Source organism: Bombus terrestris, chromosome 11 (genome assembly GCF_910591885.1).
Source record: "Bombus terrestris chromosome 11, iyBomTerr1.2, whole genome shotgun sequence".
Lineage (NCBI taxonomy): Eukaryota > Metazoa > Arthropoda > Insecta > Hymenoptera > Apidae > Bombus > Bombus terrestris.
The window spans coordinates 6,442,649-6,465,295 of record NC_063279.1 but is presented as its reverse complement, the minus strand read 5'-3'; the positions used below and the strand labels follow the sequence as shown (position 1 = coordinate 6,465,295).

The 22,647-nt window shown below is 30.0% G+C and overlaps 5 protein-coding genes and 1 long non-coding RNA gene across 13 annotated transcripts in view; 3 read left to right on the top strand and 3 right to left on the bottom strand.

The window, feature by feature from the left end:
• Window positions 1–461: 461 nt before the first annotated feature.
• Window positions 462–10,691, top strand: LOC100649665 (sodium-independent sulfate anion transporter). Of its 2 annotated transcripts, XM_003399145.4 has the most exons (11): window positions 462–1,626; window positions 2,420–2,615; window positions 4,587–4,807; window positions 4,900–5,086; window positions 5,248–5,412; window positions 6,550–6,711; window positions 7,744–7,884; window positions 8,477–8,622; window positions 9,208–9,381; window positions 9,470–9,626; window positions 9,744–10,691. In XM_003399145.4, exons 1-11 carry the CDS (start codon window positions 1,399–1,401, stop codon window positions 9,938–9,940), a joined length of 1,974 nt encoding a protein of 657 aa, XP_003399193.1. In that variant the 5' UTR covers window positions 462–1,398; the 3' UTR covers window positions 9,941–10,691. The 2 variants fall into 2 exon arrangements, with proteins under 2 accessions (XP_003399193.1, XP_048265779.1); XM_048409822.1 differs by lacking the exons at window positions 462–1,626; window positions 2,420–2,615 and adding an exon at window positions 4,005–4,370.
• LOC125385894 lies at window positions 1,624–12,094 on the bottom strand. 5 transcript variants are annotated; one of them, XR_007225625.1, is made up of 4 exons: window positions 2,812–3,606; window positions 2,521–2,734; window positions 1,925–2,092; window positions 1,624–1,824 (listed from the first exon to the last, which is right to left on the bottom strand). It is a non-coding gene; the product is annotated as an uncharacterized LOC125385894 (long non-coding RNA). The 5 variants fall into 5 exon arrangements; XR_007225628.1 differs by lacking the exons at window positions 1,624–1,824; window positions 2,812–3,606 and adding an exon at window positions 11,987–12,094 and having other exon boundaries at window positions 1,865–2,092; XR_007225624.1 differs by lacking the exon at window positions 1,624–1,824 and having other exon boundaries at window positions 1,865–2,092.
• On the top strand, window positions 12,070–14,416 carry LOC100650122 (probable RNA-binding protein CG14230). Its single transcript, XM_003399149.4, has 6 exons — window positions 12,070–12,325; window positions 12,406–12,597; window positions 12,676–12,905; window positions 13,002–13,261; window positions 13,340–13,546; window positions 13,638–14,416. The coding sequence occupies exons 1-6, from the start codon at window positions 12,179–12,181 to the stop codon at window positions 13,790–13,792; spliced, it is 1,191 nt and encodes a 396-aa protein (XP_003399197.2). The 5' UTR covers window positions 12,070–12,178; the 3' UTR covers window positions 13,793–14,416.
• Window positions 13,784–21,246, bottom strand: LOC100650005 (farnesyl pyrophosphate synthase-like). Of its 3 annotated transcripts, none has more exons than XM_012313524.3 (7): window positions 20,944–21,246; window positions 15,960–16,128; window positions 15,629–15,769; window positions 15,269–15,472; window positions 14,813–14,977; window positions 14,495–14,707; window positions 13,784–14,414 (listed from the first exon to the last, which is right to left on the bottom strand). In XM_012313524.3, the coding sequence occupies exons 1-7, from the start codon at window positions 21,114–21,116 to the stop codon at window positions 14,205–14,207; spliced, it is 1,275 nt and encodes a 424-aa protein (XP_012168914.1). In that variant the 5' UTR covers window positions 21,117–21,246; the 3' UTR covers window positions 13,784–14,204.
• The window catches only part of LOC100649547, a 6,206-nt gene continuing 2,756 nt past the window's right edge, over window positions 19,198–22,647 (top strand). The window contains exon 1 of the mRNA XM_003399224.4: window positions 19,198–19,269. Coding sequence (XP_003399272.2) covers window positions 19,201–19,269 — 69 coding nt within the window. The 5' untranslated portion in view covers window positions 19,198–19,200. The remainder of the gene's footprint in view (window positions 19,270–22,647) is intronic.
• Window positions 22,337–22,647, bottom strand: part of LOC100650369 — a 1,659-nt gene continuing 1,348 nt past the window's right edge. The window contains exon 3 of the mRNA XM_003399151.4: window positions 22,337–22,563. Coding sequence (XP_003399199.1) covers window positions 22,418–22,563 — 146 coding nt within the window. The 3' untranslated portion in view covers window positions 22,337–22,417. The remainder of the gene's footprint in view (window positions 22,564–22,647) is intronic.

Sequence of the window (22,647 nt, the reverse complement as noted above, 5' to 3'; positions counted from 1 at the left end):
TTATAACTCCCCATTACTTTCACCTACTTTCTTCGAGCAAAATGAAATTTTGCTCGTTGAAACGACCCTATTGTCCGACTTAACTTATATCTGTAACTAAAACCGACGTAATTGACGTTAAGCTGCATTGGACACGGATCAAGCAGCGAAACAAAAGTTACGCAAATGCAAAATTATCGAACAACGTAAATAAAGTAGCTAAGATATTCTATCAAAGCATGCAATATTACGATATTAATGGATACTTTACCAAAGTTCAATACATAAATCAGAGACCCAGTAAGGGTCTCCGTAATTAATAAAAAGAAACAGCATGTTACTTTGAATACTTTAAATCCCTTCGAACTTCATCAAATTCATAGATCGCAGTAAAGCAAGAGACAGTGGCAAGATACATATCGAGCACATCCTTGAACCTTCCTTTCGTAATTACGATATTCAAAACAATCATATAAATTGATCAAACAAAAAAAAAAAAAAAGAAGAACAAAGCAAAATAAAATTGCAAATGAAACGCAACGTTAACTCGATGATACTTTTTAATACATTAAACCTACGTACACATACGCATTTGAATAATAAAACAGGTGCATGTAAAAGCACTTTCATTTCAAACATTAATTTTCATTCAAATACATTATACCTTCCTAAACGTAAACATATATATACACATGATTAGGTGGCGAGTAGCGTAAGCCACTGATCCAAGTTACTCGCGTCTTAACCAGAGAATACCAGGAATATCTTAATTCGCACTACGAAACCGTAAACTAACAACGCAATAAAACGTTGGCACCGAATCACTTTATCTCTCGATTCTTCCGATTTTCCTTGTTGATCTCCAGCAAATTCGCATGAAACGCATAGGCGAATTAACACGTTCTACCTAATTCGCTCGGACGTAAACACTGTTCGTCGTTCAACACAGAGACGTCAAGTATAGAGTACGCGATTCTCTCCGCCATATAAGATTGGTCATGACCCAACGCTTTTATCCTTAATTGGTGATTTTTATCAATATATCAACAAGTAACGCACGTGAGCTGAATGTTACTTAATAATTATAAAATCGGACGAAGATGGTAATTTCGTTGGCGTCAGATGTTTGCCTTAAGATTTAACGGGAGACGCATCAAATGATAACAATTTGGAAGCGATGAAAATATGCTGATAGGGAGGTAGAATCACGTTTATGCTCGCGGTGTATGAGCATAAGTGCCACGAGGTGCACGATCAGTGCGTAACACGGCTTCTTCGAGTCAACTACTTTGCCTTTTCCCTTCCAATGCAATTCTAATGTTGCTGTGAAGTGATCGAACGTACAAACCCGAATAATTTAACTGGCGGTGTTAAGCATCGGTATCATCGGCGAATATTTTCGATTCTTCGCGCAAAGAAATGCCTGCTACCACGAAAGAGTCTATCCCGTTGGAGGAACTTCCGGCGTCTAAGAAGGATAATAACAAATCGAGCTGTTCGATAGTCAAATATATAACGATAATACATTGGTTGCCAAAATACTCTCGTTTGGATGCCGTTTCGGATCTCGTAGCTGGATTTTCCCTAGGATTAACCTTGATCCCTCAAAGCATAGCATACGCTGCACTCGCAGGTTTAACTGCTCAGGTATATCTTTACTCTTTACTCCTTACTTGGTCGATCGAGAAATTTTCTTCGTTCTCACCCCTATCGAATTATCATATCGCGCCATTGCTTGAATATATTGTTGTTTACTAATATTTACTATTATTTATGTTATCTTGTTCGTTCCACCGACGATGATTCGTTCATCAATACCGAAGTATTCGAACACTTCTCTCGCACCTTTCAAAGGAACAATGGTAATGAATTATGGGCTAAATAATAGGAGAAAATGTGCAACTTTTTATTATAAACAGCCGGTAACGAAGAAATTGAGGATTACTTTTCTATGGCTGTCGTGATTCCAATCTTCAGATTCTTAGAAGCAAAAGATCTATAAGGTTTTCATATTATCGATACTCAGCTTTCACTCGCTCGAATCGTTCGATTTTGATTTCTCGCTTTTGTTACCTTTTTCTTAGTTACGTGTTGTTATAATTCCGATGGGAACCTGTAATATACGAAACGGTAAAAATTTGAAGAGTTCGCTCGTAGAGACATTCAGAAAAATCATAGAAAAAAAATCATAAATTCCCTTTTTGAGGTAACGTGAAACGAATAATTTTCAATGAAAACTAGGACCCTAGCAGAGAGTGTTATGCATCTCGCACGCGAATTTACGCAAGAGCCACATTTTCTAAAACCATCTGCGAGATTATTCTCGACAGACAGAAACACAGCGATTACGCCCGATGTTAATTCATTACTGTTTACTCTTCATACTTGCCACATTGGATCACATAAACGTACAAATTATAAAGCGTCCAATTCTTTGCAGTATGGTCTTTATTCGTGTCTAATGGGCAACATTGTCTACATCTTTTTGGGAACGATCAAAGAAGTATCGATTGGTCCTTCGTCCTTGATGTCGCTACTTACCTTCGAATATACCAAAAACATGCCAGTGGATTTTATCGTGCTCTTTTGTTTTCTTGCTGGATGCGTAGAATTGCTGATGGGGCTGTTACGTTTAGGCTCGTATCGACAAAATAATTTTCAGAAACGTTCAACCACTTCAAGAGAGTAATTGCCTCGATAATACAAGGGAATGCTCTCAGATGCGAAAAGAGTGGAACGATGGATCTCTGAAACACTGCGCGAAAGAGGTTAAAAACCATAGAATACTCGTTGATCCGAGACAGATAAATGAAAATCTGTACGTGTACGTACGCATACACGTAGCTGAAATAAGCGTTTCGTTCATAAAATATACGGTATCGTTGGTAAAATCTCTCGTTTGTACTTTTCTCGATCGATAAAATAGAAAGACAATAGACGTTACATATAGCATCATCGTTCCGCGAATCTTATTCTTATATGTACATATATCGTATCTTATTGTTAGCTGTGTAAATTCGTACGAGATATAATTTCGACTCTTTTGCAAAACTAAGCCTCGTATGAGAAACTTTATTTCACAATTTTTATTTTTTCTCGCATAACGAATTACCTTGTGCCAACTTGTAAAATATTCGCCTAACGAATTGCCTCCTGTATTCTCGTAAAATACTTTCGGCTTCATCGAGTATTACGTACCGTGGCGATTGAAGGGCTCGTTGCAAAGACAAACCAGTTCTAGATCTCGACAAATTGTTCTATGACATAAAAAGAAGTGTAAATCGGCAGAGGAAACGGACAGGACCGGAACTAACTAGTTTTACGTCCGAAAAATTCCTAGCATCTTGGTGTTCAAATTATCAGAGTTGTCTATTTATCGTTGCTTGAGTTGCTTTCGTCGCCATCAGCAAAATTTGGAGCTGTCAAATTTTTACGTCCAGCCGACCAAACTGAGTAGCCGATTTATTTTCGCAAATTTTCCATTGTTGAGAATATCAGACTGTCGACAGCAGGTGATATCAACAAATATCTTTAATTGCTTCTCTTTCTCAAATTTTCTAAATCCCTATTTTTTAAAGTCGGTATCATAATTAATTTTATTATTATATATCAGCATAATATGATGTGACAAACGATAATAAGATGATAAACTATGATATAAATCAGTTCTATCGTATTTTGAAGATAATATTTTCAAACAGTTAATAGAAAATCCAAGATTAAGACTCGCTTAAATCGATTCTAAGACCAAGTAAACAATTGTCTAAGAAAGATAAATCACGAGGAATTATCTGTGGGAGACACATTTCTTGATACGTGAAATTAGCAAATCTCCGGAATGTAGAAGTAACTAAGCCGAAAACGAGAATACTCGCAGTGCAAACAGACATACTCATTTTTCCATATCTTGACTAATTATTGATACAACGATTTTAACTAATTGCTACTATAAATACGCATTTGTTGCGCGTTGGTATTCTTTTCAAGCTTTTCTCGCGTGTTTTCGACAAAATACCATTCGCATATTACGTATAGTACGCGTACAAATCGCTTTTTCTCTTAACCTCTTCTCTCGTAAATCGAGTCACGCTCGTGACAGTGATTATTGTTCTGATTCAACAGAGGAGGCTAGTGTTCGTAGCAATTCGTTCGAACTCTAACTTTTATCCTTCGGTTTCTATCCGATGTACCACAGGAATATCGATATTCCGCGGATATTTATGCGTGTTTATGCTCTCGGTAGTACAATTAAAGAAACAGAGACCAAGCGAATATTCGTATCGCTTGTTAAATATTACAACAAGTACCGTAGATCGGATATTTTATACATTTTTGCAGACATTCTTTAAATCTCTAGTAAATGCATAAAAATCTGCAAAAATACAAGTTAGGTTAGCATTTGAACGATAACGTTAGCGATACAATAGCACGGTAAATAGAATGAACGTTTACTCTAAAATAATATCTAAAAATATTACAAACAGTAAATTAACGTTCCACTTTGTTTTTGCGTCTGAACGTATCCCGAATGATGCGTTATTTTATGTTCGTACCGTCGTTCGCTCTCATTCGTAATATTTTTTTAAACGATGAAATTCTTTATACAGGCTTTCTGGTAGATTTTATATCGATACCAGTCACATCAGGCTTCACTTCGGCTACTTCAATTATTATAATCGTATCGCAATTGCAAGGGCTATTAGGATTGAAGTTCAAAGCGAACAATATTGTCGACAATCTGAGCAAGATATTCCAAAACGTGCAAAACGTGCGAATGCCAGATTTTCTCCTTGGAATTTGCAGTATAGCGTTCCTTCTGTTCTTCAGAGTAAGTCCCTTCAAGATATCGCATTATGGAAATAAATATGGAAATAAATTGCCTTTCGATTTAACCATCTATCTCATGTTTCTATCATCTAGCAACTGAAAGACATCGACTGCTGTTTCGGGAAAGACAATGATCGATCAAAGGGGAAACGTAAAAAGATGTGGCTGAAGAAGTTCTTGTGGTTTCTTTCCATCTGTCGCAACGCTTTGGTCATCCTGATTGCTTCGACGATAGCTTTTTATTTCGAGAAGACAGGATCCTCGCCGTTCATTCTTTCAGGTTCGCGTTTCCTTCTCTCTTATTTTCTTTCTTTTTTAATCCTCCATACGAAGTAAATGCCATCGCAGGCGTTTCGCTTCGTTACAGCGCGTTTAACGCGTAAGAAAATTTCTACGAGAAATATTCGTTATTCCCTTCTGACTTTTATTTTTAATTTAAAGGAAAGATACAGTCAGGACTTCCCAGGCTCTCTGTGCCTCCGTTCTCGTCTCAGGTTGGAAACGAGACCTACACGTTTCTAGACATGTGCTCCCATTTAGGGTCAGGCATAATCATACTGCCTCTTGTCTCGGTGTTGGCAAACGTAGCCATTGCTAAAGCATTTGGTAAACACCATAAATCGTCGAGATCTTGCGGATCTGTATTCAAAAAACGTTGTTACGAATATATTTTCGAATTTTTATCGAGCAAACGAACAGGTTTTTTTTTCTCTTTTTTTTTTTTTTTTTTTTTTTTTTTTTGTTTTGTCTTGTCTCATCGAATACGTGTAACGTGGCAGGTGATTATTTGATTTATGGATGACTAATATGCTGTTCATACTTCGTTTGAAATGTTTGTAAAAACGCGTTATGAGATGCGTGTCGATGTTTCAAGTAGTCGAGTATACAGACTGAAACAATAAACATGATTTACATGATCATTTAACGTAAGATCTTAGAATTGCTTTTTATAGGTCCTTAAATAGTATAAAAATTTGTTTTCCAATTTTTATGATTTACTAGAGCAAACTATTCTATGTTCTAGTACAAAACGAAGCTTAAAAATCTGCCACGTGTAGAAACCTGTGTTATCGCGCGACTTAACCTTAAACCTAGTACATACATACATCGCTGAAAATCCCATTCGTCTTTTCAGTGATTTCAGATTTGTGTCTATCGTCGTAGATCACGAATGTATATAGTGATTTATACTGCAGATATCCCCGAGGAAAGTACGGAAAAGTTTAAGCTTACGTATATTTTAATATCCGTTTAATATCAAAAGTTACAATATAGAGAAATTCTGCTTATTTAAATTCACTCGTAACACGACGATCCATATAAAGTATGACAGACTATTTGTTTCGGAAGTGTCGCAAAAAGGGAAGAAAATATTTTTCATTGTATAGTAGGAAGCGAGAAATAGAGTAACACGGTAACGCGAAATAATATTTCCGACGAGAAAACGACTGGAGCTCCTCCAAATTCGCATTAAATTTTTGGACGCGTTGTTCGCATAAATTCGCAAAAACTACAATTTACGAACTTCGCCTTGTATCGTCAACGATCTCGAAGAACTCGGAGATTATTTGGGAACAATGCATCCAAGATGAAATACGTAAAAGAGACCGCTTCGTAAGAGAAATTTCGAAACGTTCACGTGTTTTGTACGCAGATCCACAGATTTCATAGTTTGCGCGTATCAATGAACTACACGAGGTTACACGAACGTAATTGATCGCGACACGATGTTTGTATTTTTAGCAAGTGGTAGCAGCGTAAATGCGACGCAAGAGATGTTAACGCTCGGTTTGTGCAATATATTCGGAAGCTTCGTTTCGTCGATGCCAACTGCCGGAGCGTTCACCAGAAGCGCCGTAGTTTCCGCCAGCGGTGTACGAACGCCTATGGCCGGTATATACGTCGGTAATATTCTCATTTCGAGATAAAGTAACATGGAAAATTGCTGCAAGAGAAAATATGCTAGAACTCTATTTATCAGTGTTCATCGGAGAACGAATAATTCATAGAACCGGAGCTCGCTGTAATAAAAGTTCACCGACTCTGTCCGCTAACTATCACTTCTTTCGAGAAAATGGGATTTGAACCCGTTTAGTCAAGAGCGAACCTGGAGACACGCGTATTCAACAAATTTCACAGCTGAAAACAAAACAGACAGATCTCTGTTCGTGTTTCTTCTTCTCCGGAAGATCGAAAGTACAATACGTTTCAAATGTTTTAAACAAAACATTTATTGTATTACGTGACTCTTGTAAACGTGGCTGTAATTATATCGCGGAAGATCGTGATAAAACTTTTACGCAGCCAATTAACTGTCCTAACTTCCAAGAGTCAAGACATAAATCATTCGTAATATCGATTTTTCTGACTATGAGAATCCAGCTTCCCACTGCTATTATATTGTAGAATTACCTAAAAAGCCCAAAAATTAGACGCGAGTCTTTTTGTCGAGGATCATTCCATTTTTCAAATTTTACTTTCTTGAAAACGAAGCTACGAACGAGAAAATCTTATTCCACCATCTCGACCTATTTTCACACGTAGAATAAGCCACTACCAATTCTTCGCTCTTATCCGCTGAGAAATCAGCCAACGGTCAAGTATGCTTGACCCTTCAAACTTGATTTTCTCGAAAAGAAGGCTACACGAGGAAAATCTTATTCTATCGTTCGTCTCGTTTTTCATTAATCATCTTATTCACCTCGTTTTCACGCGAGGAAATACGTTCTTTCTGTCCTGTATACGTGTATAATATTGCATTACACGTTCACGTAAGTAGATACAACCGCCAGGAGCTCCTAATCAGACACAAAGATTTCGTTTCAATAAACGGAATTTGGATAAATAATATTCTACTGTATTTTCTCTTGCGCGTATGCATAATATATATTTCTTTTTAAGAAATGGTTACGGATAATAACATTGGTTATTTTGCAGGAATGATGACGTTCCTGGCATTGAGTTTCTTGACACCATACTTCTATTACATCCCGCGTTCCACTCTTGCAGCGGTATTGATAAGCGCGGTAATATTCATAATTGACTTGAAGATAATACGTCTGTTGTGGAAAGGATGCAGTGAGTCGTTGTAACTTTCACATACAGTAAAAATTTACATTAATGTCACATTAATACAATGGGAAATTCAAATATTTTCTCAGTCTCGAAATATTTTCTTTGTCGAGTATCGTATTTGCACAAAAATTTCTTGCACATTTGTAGATAAAACAGAAATGAATATCCTTTGTTAATTACCAAGCAAATTCATGTCTCATTTTGTGTTTAAACAAATTAAGATAAGATACTCGATCGATATCAGATACCCTCAATTCTTAATCTCCTCTAATTATAAACTACAGAAGAATATTTTACTACGTGATCGTATACGTTCAAATTTTTAATCAAGATAAAAGATATATTAAGAGAAGGAGATAGAACGATAAAAAAAGATCGATTTTGAAAAGTTTGCACTAACTTGAGAGAGAGAGAGAGAGATTTAGCAAATAAAGTCAAGTCAAATTTTGTATATTTTTTATATCTGTCCAATAATAAGTATAAAAATAACATATACTATGACATTTGTCAAATATTAAACTGCATTTGTTCTTGTTACTTTTCAGAATTAATCTCTTGTATTTGACGTTGAATAATTCTGTATACCTGATTGCAGAAAGGGACGCGGTTGCAGCGATAGTGACATTTCTAGTTAGCGTGATATTTGGCGTCGAATTAGGACTCTTAGTTGGTGCTCTGTTCAGTTTAATATTCTTCCTTCGATCGCCTGCTAGGCCAAAAATCGAAGTAATTCAATGTAAGGTAAAAGATAGTATTGTATTATCACGTTCTCATAATATCAGTGCCAACGAATCTTTGCTCGGACATTGACTCGAATATGCTTCACAAACTTTTGTCGGTATTTGCATTTCGTATCAAAACGGAATATGTTAAGAATTTGTCGAATACTCACGCGCTCATCTAGCCGTCGACTAAGTAGGAATGCATGAAAAATAAATAACCAAGACAAGAGATTATTTTTACTAAAAATATTACGAAAGAAAAATAAATAACAAATATGCAATAAAATATTTTCATCGGAAGTTCCGTTTTTGAATAACAAATTTTGTCCACTCTGATGGGCTAGATGAAAAATTAATCAAATGCGAATATACACGACAAATTTTCAAACTCGATTATCTCGAAAATAAAATTTGAATCAATTCACCTTCGCGTGTATCATAAAATAACCGGTTATACCATATTTTCTAAGACACCCTGTACTATATTAATTCTACACAGTATCGTCGTCATCTTTCAATCTTAAAACGATTAACATTTAAAAACGATCAACACTTCTATGCTTTGTATGAAAAATCAAACGCTTCCTTCGTTGCCCTTTTGTAGACGCAACTTGGAAACAAATATATAGTACTCAAACCAGACAATGGACTATTTTATCCAGCTGCAAATTACTTTTGTAATAAAGTGATGAAAATAATTCACAAATACGATGAAAATAACGTGCCATTTATTATCAATTGTGAAAGGATACGAAGTATCGACTATACAGCGATCAAGGTAATAGAGAGAATTAATGTAATTAATTTGATTTATCATTAATCTATAAAGAACAGATAGAAAGATCGCGTTTTCTTTTGGATCACAGGGTATTGAGCTAATATCGGCGAATGTCAACGCCGAGAAGAAGAGGTTATGGTTCATGAACGTTTCTTTAAGGACGTTTAATAATTTCGAAGCTTTCGCGAACAATAAACATTTTCACTTTATCGACGAAGAGGATAAAATATCTTCCATCTTTCACGGTACGCTTGATGTTTTTATTAACGTTTCTTAATTAGATCACTATGCGTATCTTAAAAAAAATGTAATATATTTTATTGATTATATAAATGATTATACGTATTTATTAAACTTTTTAGATGGTCTTTTGATAAGCAATACAGATGAAGTGAAAGAACAACTTTTAGAAAACATGATAGGGCATGCAACGTTCACGTGTGCCAATGATAATAAAAAAGGTGCTGAAACGCTTCCAAAACTCGTGACAAACTCTGGAGATGACGGAGAAGAAGTTACGTTAATGTTGACGCCTTTGCAGGAAACGAAACAAACATGAAAAATGTCGTTCTTATAATTAGTTACTTTCTGATTTACATTAATATCTTGCAAACGCGATAATTTTAACATGAAACGAACATCAAACGAAATTAACTAAAGATGTGCCAACATCTTTTAATGTATGTATATCGCATATTTGATATAACTTTCAGTTTTAAAATTCGATAATATCATCAACTTGCTTAATACTGAAACATTTTCTATTGTTAAACTTACTGATATGATATTGGTAGTAATAACAATGATAATAATATAGCAAAGTTGAAATAGGTCGCTCGTTTAAAACTATTGCATAATTATATTATCGTTATTATTTTATCATCTTTTTATCGCTTGAAGATCTGTGAAAGAAAAAGAATATTTAAATTCAGCTACGTACCTAATCAATTATACAAACACAATACAATATAATATCGATGAAGCATGTAGAATGTGACGATAATGATATAACCACGAAAAGTATGCAAGAACGAATCGAAAACCTGTTTACGTTTGTCAAGAATGAAAATAAAATTTATCGACAATGAAAATACTCGGAAGACCATGATAGGAAAGATTTTAATTATGGAACAATAGTTTTAATTTAATATTGTATCGATGATTACATTTGAGATATGTATGTACGTCTTGAAAGAAGATTAAAGAATACAATGTCACGAAAGTGTATCGGCGATTCGTAAATCGCACAACAGATTCGTAGATAATATATTACATAGAAAATCAGCGTAATAAAATATAGACCTTAAGTATGTAGTGTGTTTTATATTTTGATAATTGCTTCGTTGATTAACAATTCAGTTATAATGAAATTCCCACATTGATTTAAACTAATGGATTTATCGCTGCCTTAATTATCACAGTGGTTTAAAAATATTAAGTAAAATATTTTGCAATTAATTTCAAAATTCCCGCCAAACTACTAGTGATCCTTTTGTATGTTGTACTGGGATGTTCGAGATATTTAATTCACTAATAAATTATAGTTCAGTGGAGATCATCTAAAATTACTATGCAAATTTTACATGATCTAGATTGAACTGAATTGTAGATTACGTAGTTCTTAGCTTGGCATCGTTTCCCAAAGATTAATTGATTGGTATAAACGCGGAGATGACTACGTGCGAGATCCAGCGTGAGCCCTAATGCCATTTATCCTTCATTATTAATTAATAATTTTACTGAGTGAATATTGTTACTCTTGACATTTCGTATCCGTCAAACTCTCTAAATTGAGTCCTTATATTTATTTCTGTGCAGGCGCACAACAGTTCACATCATTCGAAAATGGCGCAACGTTGATGATCGAAAGCGCGCGTAAATACGCGATCGTTCAAACCTTTGTTTGAATCATAAGCATGTACTTAATTCGCAGTTAATTATTACTTCTTTTGTCGAGAATAAAAGACTAACAAATTATTAGGCAATAAAAGGGCAGGAATTCATTGAAATTCACCGATCAAAGTGTTGAAAAAGTTTGTTCTATAACTGATTTTAATATGATTCTATCATATACGTATGCGAGGCTAAGGATTAAACGTATTATACAAGTTCGTACTATCTATTCATAAAATATATATCCTATATATGTACGTAATATTATATTTCGTTATTAATTACCATATAATATATAATTTTTTAAAAAGACTAAAGTAAATAATTAAAAAAATTCTTAAGAACATCTGCATTATATTCAGTTCATACAGATGAACAGAAGTTATATAGAAGTATAGGAATCTTTGTTTTATCTACAATAATAATTGATAATTACACAGTTATATTCAATTATTAAACAATTGATATTTTTAGAAATTTCAATATCATAAATCGTAAAATTAATTTCAAATAGTAAAATAATATTTCTCTAAATTTTCGAAAATGTTTTAGTTAGGAAAGTGTTAAATAAAAATCGATTTGCAGTTTTCGGATGTCGGGTAGTGAAACCTAACCTCTAATATCCGTGTTCACGTATATGAAATTAGATTGTACATATATTAAACATTGATGTAATACAAAATTTATAAAATTGATTTAATTATAAACTTACTTAATCATGATTTTGCTGTATTTGTATATAAATAAATAGAATTCAAATATTGTTAGATATATAGCATTTCTTTTATATGTCTGTTTGCTGTATACATTGTCACATATAAATTTAATAGGTTAAGTTTCTTTGAGTTTAGTAAATACTATCACATGACGCAACTAATTTATCTTAACATATCTAAGGAAAAGAATGATTACTTTAAAACGCGAAGTTAACGAAGAAATAAAGATGGATAAAATTAGTGCATCAGAAAAGAAACGAATAGAATCATTAAAACATAAGAAAAAAATTTTCAGAGCTAAAGAATTGGCAGTGCAAAATGCACTGAAGAATTTGGTAAACATGTTTAAATTAATTTTGTCCAACATTTTAAGTGTTTATGTCATATTTTCCATATATCGTATTTATTTTTATAGGATAATAATTCAAATAAAAATAAAATAATATTTGATGATGATGATTATATCAATAAAATAGAACAACCTAAAATCGAAGAAAAGAAGAAAAGAAGACTTGATTTGTTTGATGATGATGACTATGATAGGAATGATGATGAGTCGGTTTGGGATAATAGTAAATTTGAAATTAACAAACATTTCACAGGGGAGGTAAGACATTTATATATATTCATATATAAATAAATTTTACAAATATTTAAACCATTGATATTATTCGATTAATTCTAGTCTCTTAGAAGTAATATTATTTTGGGGAATGATGAACGGTTTAAACTTGACAAGCGTTTCATAGAGAATGATAAAGAATCGGATAAAGATATTACTAAAGACACAAAAGGTGATGATGACATTGATTTACAAAAAGAAAAGGAATTACAATTAGATATTTTAGAAAATATTCTAGGAGTACCAATTAATTCAAAGAATAAAGATACAAATAAGGATGTAAAATTTCCAAAGTATGAATAAAATAGTTAGTTATGTTAATCATAATATTAGAATTATAGTAATAATTACATAATTATGTATTTCTATATTATTATTTAATTTTTTAGGAAAGGAATGATTAGATATGATCCTACAGAAAATGGTCATAAAGAATATGAAATTAATATAGAAAAATCTGAAACAGAAACCAAAAAAGTTAAGAAGAAGAAAAATAAGAATAATACAGATAACTTGATTGAAAATGCACCTGTAGAAGTGTCGAAAGATATATATTTTTCTGTGTCAGACTCACTATCAAAAAGCTTGAAAGAAGGAGGGTCATTCAGTTTATTAAAAACATTTGGGAAAGAAATAACTAATGAAAAAAGTTAATATTTACATAATACATTAATTAAAAAATTTATTTTATTATATTTATTACATTTATTTTTGTTCATAATTTTAGATGATAATAGTAATATTTTAAATATGGAACCATTGAAGCCTCCAAAGACTCAAGTAGGTTTTGGCTCAAAGAATCCATTTAAATATGATTCTTCTGATGAAGAACGTGATAGGAAGGAAGAATATACAAATAAAAAAGAACATACAAATAATTTGATAGTAGACACAAATAAGTTTTTCTTTGATAGTAATGATGTTCGTTTTAGTGGTACGCATTTTATATAAAATATAAATATGTATATAATGAAAAATTAGAAGTAATAATTATTTTTTATATATTCATGTTTAATATATTTTAGAGGCAGAAAATTTTTTTTCGAAAGAACACGTGTCAGAAGATACGTTTAAAGAGCTTAGACAAGAAGTAAAACAAATTGTGCGTTCGAAAATTCGAAAAAATATGAGAAAGAAGCAACCTTGGGGATACAAAAAAAAAATTAAAAAACCATCTTAAAATCTCTTTTATTAATCTTTTAAACATATAAACGAATATGTTAAGTTTATACAGTTGCTTTCAAATGAAAGAAATGGAACTTGCTAAAAAAATGTATCATATAAAACATTGTATGAAATATATCTCCTATAGCATATAAAATATAAAATATCACACCTTTTTAACTGTGAATTAACATTTCTCTATCATTTGCATTTTCATTAACATTGTGCACTTCAGCAACAATGTATTTGTAGTAAGAAATTATTGTCTCTGTTTATGATTTTATCTTGTTACGACAGAATTTAATCATTAAAGGTAAAGAGTTACTGGTCCTTATTTAGTCTCTGTCACAGAGAGAAGAAAATACAAACACATATGTATTTCCTTAAATTATAATAATAATTAATATCTGTCGTTTTTAATTCTATAATTAGTCCTTTCTGCCTACTTTACGACATGTTCTGTTAAGTAACTTTAAGAAGAAATCATGTGGAAGTCCACGAGATATTTGTTGTATATGTGTATGTAGTAAGTTATATGTTTCTTCTTCATAAATAGCATAAGTATTTGATACACCAAGCTCCTGATAGAGTTGTTTTACACGATTTATTTTTTCTACATCAGATTGTCCATAGCACTCCTGTAGAGTATTTGTATGTTATTCGTATCTTTACTTAAAAAGAGATAATGAATATAAAATATTATTAGTGACATGTATACCTCAAAAATTTTCTTTTGCTCTGGAGTAGCACGTTGTAAAGCTACAACAATAAGCCATGAACATTTTCCCTCTGCTATATCTGTACCAGATTTTCCAATGTCTTCTATACTACCATAACAATCTAAATAATCATCTTTTACTTGAAAAAGATGTCCCATTTCTAACAAAATTGTTTTTGCTTGCCTATACATTTCGGGATCTTTTATACCAGTCTATAAATAATATGTAACTTCAAACACAATCAAAAAATGAAGATAAGATCTAAACTTTCTTTAGACAAATAATGTAGTTATAAGAATTAATAGAATTAAACTTACAAAACTCATAGCAACAGTGGCTGGTAACACAAACGTATAATAACCTGTTTTATACTTTACAATGGAATTATATCTATCCATTGTAAATAAATGTAGATTCGGTTTCTTTCCAAAATTTGTTGATAATAAATCTAGACATTGACCCATTTCCGTTTTTAAAGAAACCTGTAAATAATATAACATAGTATAAAAGTTGGTACTTTCTTAATTTGGCAAACAATATTTTTTATAAATAAAATAGTAAAAATATTATATTTTATCAAACAATTTTATTAATTTCTGTAAAAGTACAAAACAATAAAATCTATCTATCAAATCTGTAGTGAATGTTTAGCATAATGGTCGCCACAACTATTAAAACAATTTAGACAACAACAAAAATATTCCCAACTAGAGTTAATCGGTACCAAATAGGAATATTTTGTATATTATTGAGTACGAAAAATAATTACTTACGGATAAAAATTGTTCTAAGAGATCCAAATAACATTCTTTTGTCTTAAAATGTTTCTTAAGGAGCTGATATATACACATTTCCAGCATTAAAGCATCGTTAATAGCCGTTAATCCAATGTCATTGTATAAATACCAGCACGGTTGATTTCGTCGTATTTCTGAGTGATCTTGAATATCATCTATCGTCAGGAAAAACGCTTGCAACTATAATACAAATATATAATCATATTATATAAATAATTTTTTAAGTCATCTGGCTAAAGAGAAATTAATAAGGTGAATATGCTATGTACTATTGTAAATCCTAAACATCCTAACATCCTAACATAAACTGGAAACGATAGAACAAAAATTACAAACCAATTCTATGCACCAGCCTAGTATACGAGTTAAACGAAGATTTTCTTCCGTTATTTGATCGGGAGGATTTAATGATCTGTATGCTTCTACAACCGTTAACGCTCTATTCCTCCCTCCAGATGGAACATTGTATTGCAATACCTAAAAATTAAAGAAGAGGAAACAACTTTGTCAATAATATATCATTTCAAATGTAATACGTTTGAGAACAAATATAATTATATAAATTCAGAATACTGAATTGAGACACCCTGTATACAAAGAACTATAAGTACAATGTACCGTTCGCTAATGTGAAAATTTAAGAAAGAGAAAAGAAGAAAAAGAATACCTTCACTAGCCATTTGGTAACATCTGGTATGTCAAGATGACGACCAGCATCCGTGAGATCACGTACGATATCGGGCCATACAGCCATTAATTCACGACTTTCATCCTTAACCGATATAAATGATGTATTCGGAACCACAGAATATGTTCGTGCATCGACATTGTTGGATCTAAAAGAAGACAAATTTTAATGACATTTTTCTATGTTAGGAATCATAGTGACAGCTGAATTTATTTAATAAGATACATCGATCTTTTAGTTTTTATTTTATTTTAAAAATTTACAATTTTAAAGATCATTCATGATTTAGAAATACGTAAGAATTAATCAGAGGAATATATTATAAATAAATTATTATAATATGATTTTGGAATAAATATTAACAATATAGTAGTCAGCGGAAGTAAAATTTTTATTGCGGATCTAAGAATATTTTCTGTTAAATTGTTAAAAACTTAAATAGCAAAAGTACTATTCCTTCCTAATTAGATACATTATTTAAATATATTAGTCTAACTGATACATTAATGTCTCACATGGTATAGAATTTAATAATAATGTAACTTGTATTTCACTGATTAAAGGGCACTAATGTCTTTGTTTTCTTGTTAAGTTTTGAGTAAACATTTAACAAATTGAAAAGTAATTTAAAACTTCTCAGAAATCCACCAACATTTGATACTTGTTATAAAGAAAAAGATATCGAAATTGTTCTTTCGTTACGTCTAACCGGTACTTCCGGTGAACTAGAACAATATAATTTATTATATATATGAAATATAATATTATAATATAATGAACTGAAATCAAGCAACAAGCTATCAGTTAGAGTCTTCTTTTTTAAAATTTTTATCGGATAAGGCAATCGTATAAGGTATAACATATCGACCAAAGACGAAAATCATGAACTTATCATTTTTAAAATTTACTTGTAAGCTTTGTGTATTATCAAACTAGTTAATATGATGTGCAAGGATATTTATTAAAATACTAGTAACTTGCAACTTGTAAGTAAGCTGCGCAAAAGAACACAGACGATAGATACTTTGAGTTCATTTTGTCACGAGAAGTAAGCTTCTGTAAACTACTGTGAAACTAATGTAAAATATGTGGTTGAGTTCCATTGCATTCGATATATATATATATATGTATATATATACACAACTGCATCCATATTGACGATTTTCAAGCAACTGCTTTGTCATGCAACACGTATTTTACTTATGCAATCTTATTATAATTACAAAAACCTTGTTACAAATGAGCATGTTCATACATATTATATATACATATTGTCAGTTTGGAAGCGACAGTTTTATACAACGCGATTCGCTTTCTGGCGATCGTATCGAATCGCAGGTAGTTGCATCATTTGATTAATAGCCAACGATTATTTTATACAGTTCGGAGATGGTAAAGAATATAAGGGATGCTTCTACAAGTTAAAATAATACGAAAATATAGAATAAAGAACATTCGTTTGAGGCTTTATTCATTTATTTATTTATCTAACATCTAAAGATCCCATTAAAGCATCCCTGAAGATCTGCAAACCTCCCTACACGAACGAATATAGAGCAGTCGAAGCGATAAGAAGTGCAGTGAGTCTCAAACTCAAAGCGACATATGTACAATGGCTTACAAAAGTATTTATACGTATTACCACAGAAACCTTTTATATATACGTTATATGAACATTGTTTTATTTCATTAATATATGAATTAAATATGACAGTCATAATTCTATTAATCAACCTGAAAATATATGTAGAAGACATATGTATCTAGTAGAAAACTTGCAAACTTGCAAACTTGTGAAAAAATCATCATACAACAGTATTCCTGAGCTCATTTTAAAGGGTGAAATCTTTTCTTTCACATACTTGAACTGAATTTTTTCAAGAACCTTTTTATGCTATAAAACGGAATGGAAAACTAAAGTTGCTTCTTACTTCTTCAAATTTTACAAATTCAAATGTCTCTATAGAGTTAAATAGTCTTTTTTCCAGTTTCTGTTTAGAATGATTTTGTAAAGGGAAGTCACCCCCTTACAACATACTAACTAAAAGGTTAACATACGATATTTTTTTGCCGTTTTATTGGACTTTAAATGATGTACACTATCGGTTTTGGAATAACTCATAATACACCTCGAGGTTGATTCTAGGTCGCACTTGTAACATGTGTGATGTATGCACTTACATATGGATTACGAAAAAATACGATATTTTATGCAATGAAAGAACTTTGAACATTAACGTAAGAAAAATTGTTATAATTATACTTTCAATTTGTATTTCAAAGAAGTCCATGAAAACCAAAGTCTGTACCTATGAAATTCTTGTTTTTATACTTTTCATTTCACACGCCTTCTGCGTGTATAATATGTATACATGTATAATATGTTTACCACTTCATTTCTTTAAATTATGCGCGTACATTCATAAACTGTAAAAGATATTAATTATCTCCACTCGGAAATTTCATCAGATATTTTCTCATATTCTTCTATAAATTTCTATGAGAAAATAGATGTAATGATTAAACTATGATTTTTCTTACAAAACTTCGCAAATTCTTCACAACGAATGTCATAATCTTCTTTGCAACTTGAAATCACTATAACTGCCATAGTTTGAACTGTTCTACATTCATTTATATAGAATTTATCAAGAGAAATCTACCAAATTTTAAGAATACTTTAGTCGATTTTTACATGTTAGTAGCTAATGAACCACAAAAATTATTTTGTTATTAATTTTTGTCTTATTTTAACTTGCAAAAGCACCCTTCAAATTTCCTATTATGGTTTTGAATTTTCTATTATATGTTGTTGAGCACCTTGTATATGTTATACAGGTACACATATATATAAATAATCAGAATTATAATAAGAAACGAGAAAGAGATTCCATTTTTTCTCATTGTAGTAACTTATTAAATAGAGTGAAAATTAAATTTAAGATAAAGCTTCAAGTTGGTAATGCAATTTTTATGTACTGAACCTTACTGAATTTTTCAATACGTAAATCATTATAAATTTATATTTACTTTGTGAGACTATTCAATATAGTATGAGGTATCTTTTTGAAACTGTTAGCATTCATATTAATAGAAACATGATTTTTACATGAGTTACTTCATAGTAAACCCTGAAATGGCATCTTGAGTCAGTCAATTGTTATGTAAATAAAAACATGATTTTCATATGAATTAGTTCCACTTATCTAATAATACGCTTATGGTCTACAATATGTCATTTCTTGAAGAAAATATTGAACCAGAAGAAATAGGAAGTGATCTTCTAGAGGTATAGTTATATTTGTATTTATTACATTATAATTTCCAAAAAAATAACATTAAAATTCAACCTAATACAAATATTTAAACGTTATAAACATTTTATTACTTCTGACTGAAACTTCTCTATTTATTTTAATAAATTTATAAATATATCTTAAGATTACAAAATCATAAAATATAAAATCTCAGAATGACGAAGAGGAAATGGGTTCTGAAATAAGTAAATCCATTACAGTGATTCTAAAAGCAATAACACACCGTGGAACTCAAACAATAATAAAATGTAACCCTAATGAGACCAAAGAGAATTTCATCAATATGATTATTAATACTGAAATATAATTAAATAGTACTGTATAAGTATAGTACAGAATTTATCATTTAGAACCAGTTTCAATATTTGTTATGGAATAATAATTTACATATTTAATTTGTATTTACATATTAAAATTAATTTGAAACGTTAAAAGATAAAAGATAATTTGAAAAAATAAAAAATGATATTTCACATATTAATACAAAAATATTTAGTACGTAAACCTTGAAATAAATTTAATATATTATGATGTAAAAAATATATAATTGCAAGTTCCTATATTAGATATATTCTATATTATAACAAATCATCCAATGAATTTACTTTTAAAAATATAATGACATATCTCATTTTTATATGTTTGTCTTATTTTCTGGATTCAAAAAGTAACTTATAGGATGTATATATTTCTTATCAAATTACATATCTTATTTAAATATTGTTTTATCGCAGACTTTATTCAATCATTTAAGTGATAAAATAATACACATAACAGATTTGAATAAATTGTAACATTTATAAGCTAATAATATAATGTTTCAATACCTATTTGGATAAAACAAAAGCTTTAAAAAGTTGTGAATGTTTTGTAATATTTTTATTTTTTAAATATCATACAATAGTACATATTAAGCATAATAGCACAAGTTCAAATAATAAGTTCAAAATCCACTTTTTTAAATGATTTAATTATTTTCTTTATAATTTTAATTGTAAGATTTCTTTTATTTTCCAGTTGTATTTGCATAAATCAGAAATTCTTTCTATAGATATAATAAAGTGACAAATACAGCTAATTAAGATAACTACTATTGGGAGAATATTGTTTCAGTCACTTATATAAGATTGCTACCATATCATACCAAAGAACTTATGTTTAACACATATATTTTATCACAAAGTAATAAATTAGTATTTTGTAAACTGTTTAAAATATTAAAGCAATTAAGATAACTCTGAAATTGATAAAAATTATTTAACCTCACCTAAATTTATATTTCTGTTTTTATATCTTAACATGAATATTTATCCTTACTAAATATTTAAAGAATTCTTTAATTCAGTTAATATTTTAGAGAGAAACGGTAATTACACGTAATAAATACATGTATATTATATGTAATAAAATAGAATTTCTAATAAACTCGTTAATATATAAATATTCGTTACAAAAATGAAGTATGATTTTATATAGTATTTTTACTTACAAGAAAAGAACATTATAATATATAATAATAAATGTATTCAAATATATTAAAATCTGTGTTTCGAAAATACATACTAACAGCACGTATGATAATTATCATTACATTGTACTTATAATATTATGGTAAAATAAAATTAATGAGCAAAAATTCTGCTTACCTAAAGTATTCCAAAGAGGATATATTTGTATTATAATAAAAGTATCGTATGTTTGATTCTTCATATATCCACCATAAAGGATTGTTTCTTATACTTATTACGTTAACAAAATTTTGTGAAATATTACGTTTAAACAATGATAAAGCGGTATGTTTCGGTATAATAGAAACCATTTTTACTATATCTGTATGTAATATGTCTTTACCGTAACCTCGACTTACAAAACAGTGAAGGATAATTAAAGCTCTTGAGGGTATAAAATTTTGTTTCTTATATATATGTTTGTGTGTATAAACATAAACCATGTACAGTAAAAATATATAACGGTAAAAATAATATATTGTACATAAAGGCAATTTAACGAATTTTTATTTCAAAAAGGCATCAAAGGAAGATTAAAATTATGGATCGTACGTTCGACGTAAATAAAATATAATAATATGTATTGCGCACTGTAATAAAAATTGTTACGTATTTATACATACTTGTTACTTTGAATTTAAATTGCAATAATCATATAGTAATACATATCTATTTTAATATTGCCATTATAATACATATCAATACAATATTGCCTTTATAAAAATAATATTTTTCTATAATATTAAAAGATCTATAATAGAAAAGGATATTTGAAATTGTATCTCCTATATTTAATCTTTAAACAATTTAACTTGTTTATTTAACCTTTAAAGGTATTAATGAATAAAGCATGTTTCGCATCAGAAAAAAGATTAAGTTATATAAGATATAAATCTCTCTCTATATGAAAAATTTACTAATTTTAAATAATAATAATTACCAAATTATAAATAATCTATAACATGTTTTAGACTGAGGTGTACATAACTTGAAGCTCATACAACTTGTAATTGCACATATATATAATTTATCTTATTGTCTATGATTTATTTGGAAATAAAACTTTATATGGGGAAATGTTATCTTATATTTTTAATTTAATTTTTTCACATATAATTATGATACACATGTTACAAATGTCTTTTCGTTATGTTAAACTTGTACTCATAATTTGAGAAAATTGGAAATTTCGGACAGATTTATGTAATTAACAAGATTACTTTATTATCATTTATTATTTTTTACTTTAAATATAGTTATATATATTTTTTAAATATAAAATAATTTTTTTTCATAAAGATAGTGCATATAATTGCTTAAAGTGGTTTAAACAGTCAAAATAAATGAAATATAATCTTTTATAAATATATTTTACTTTATGTTATTACAATACTATACATATACATGTGTGTGTGTGTGTGTGTACTATTTTTAAAGCATCCTATAGGTTCTCGTGCAAAATGATTGTATAATTATTCTTTATTTAACTTTATCTACTTGTTTGCATAAAAAGATTCGAAATTTCACAATATTCCTTTTTAAATATTATTTATTTACTATACTTTGTTGGTTGCTACAAAATTTTCTATAAAGACAAATGTGATCATAAAAACTATTTATTGAAAGGTATTCTATTAGAAGGAGCTGGTAATCTATATTTTGCTAATTCCACTTCTGCTTCTCCGAAAGTGTCTATATGATAACAAAAATACTCTGGATTTTTATATTCTTTATTTTTAGCAGCACGAGGCCCAACAGCTGAAAAGTAAAATTTAAAAACGATATAATATGAATAAAAATATTGAAAATATAACTAACTCTTAATGTAAAACCTATAAAAAT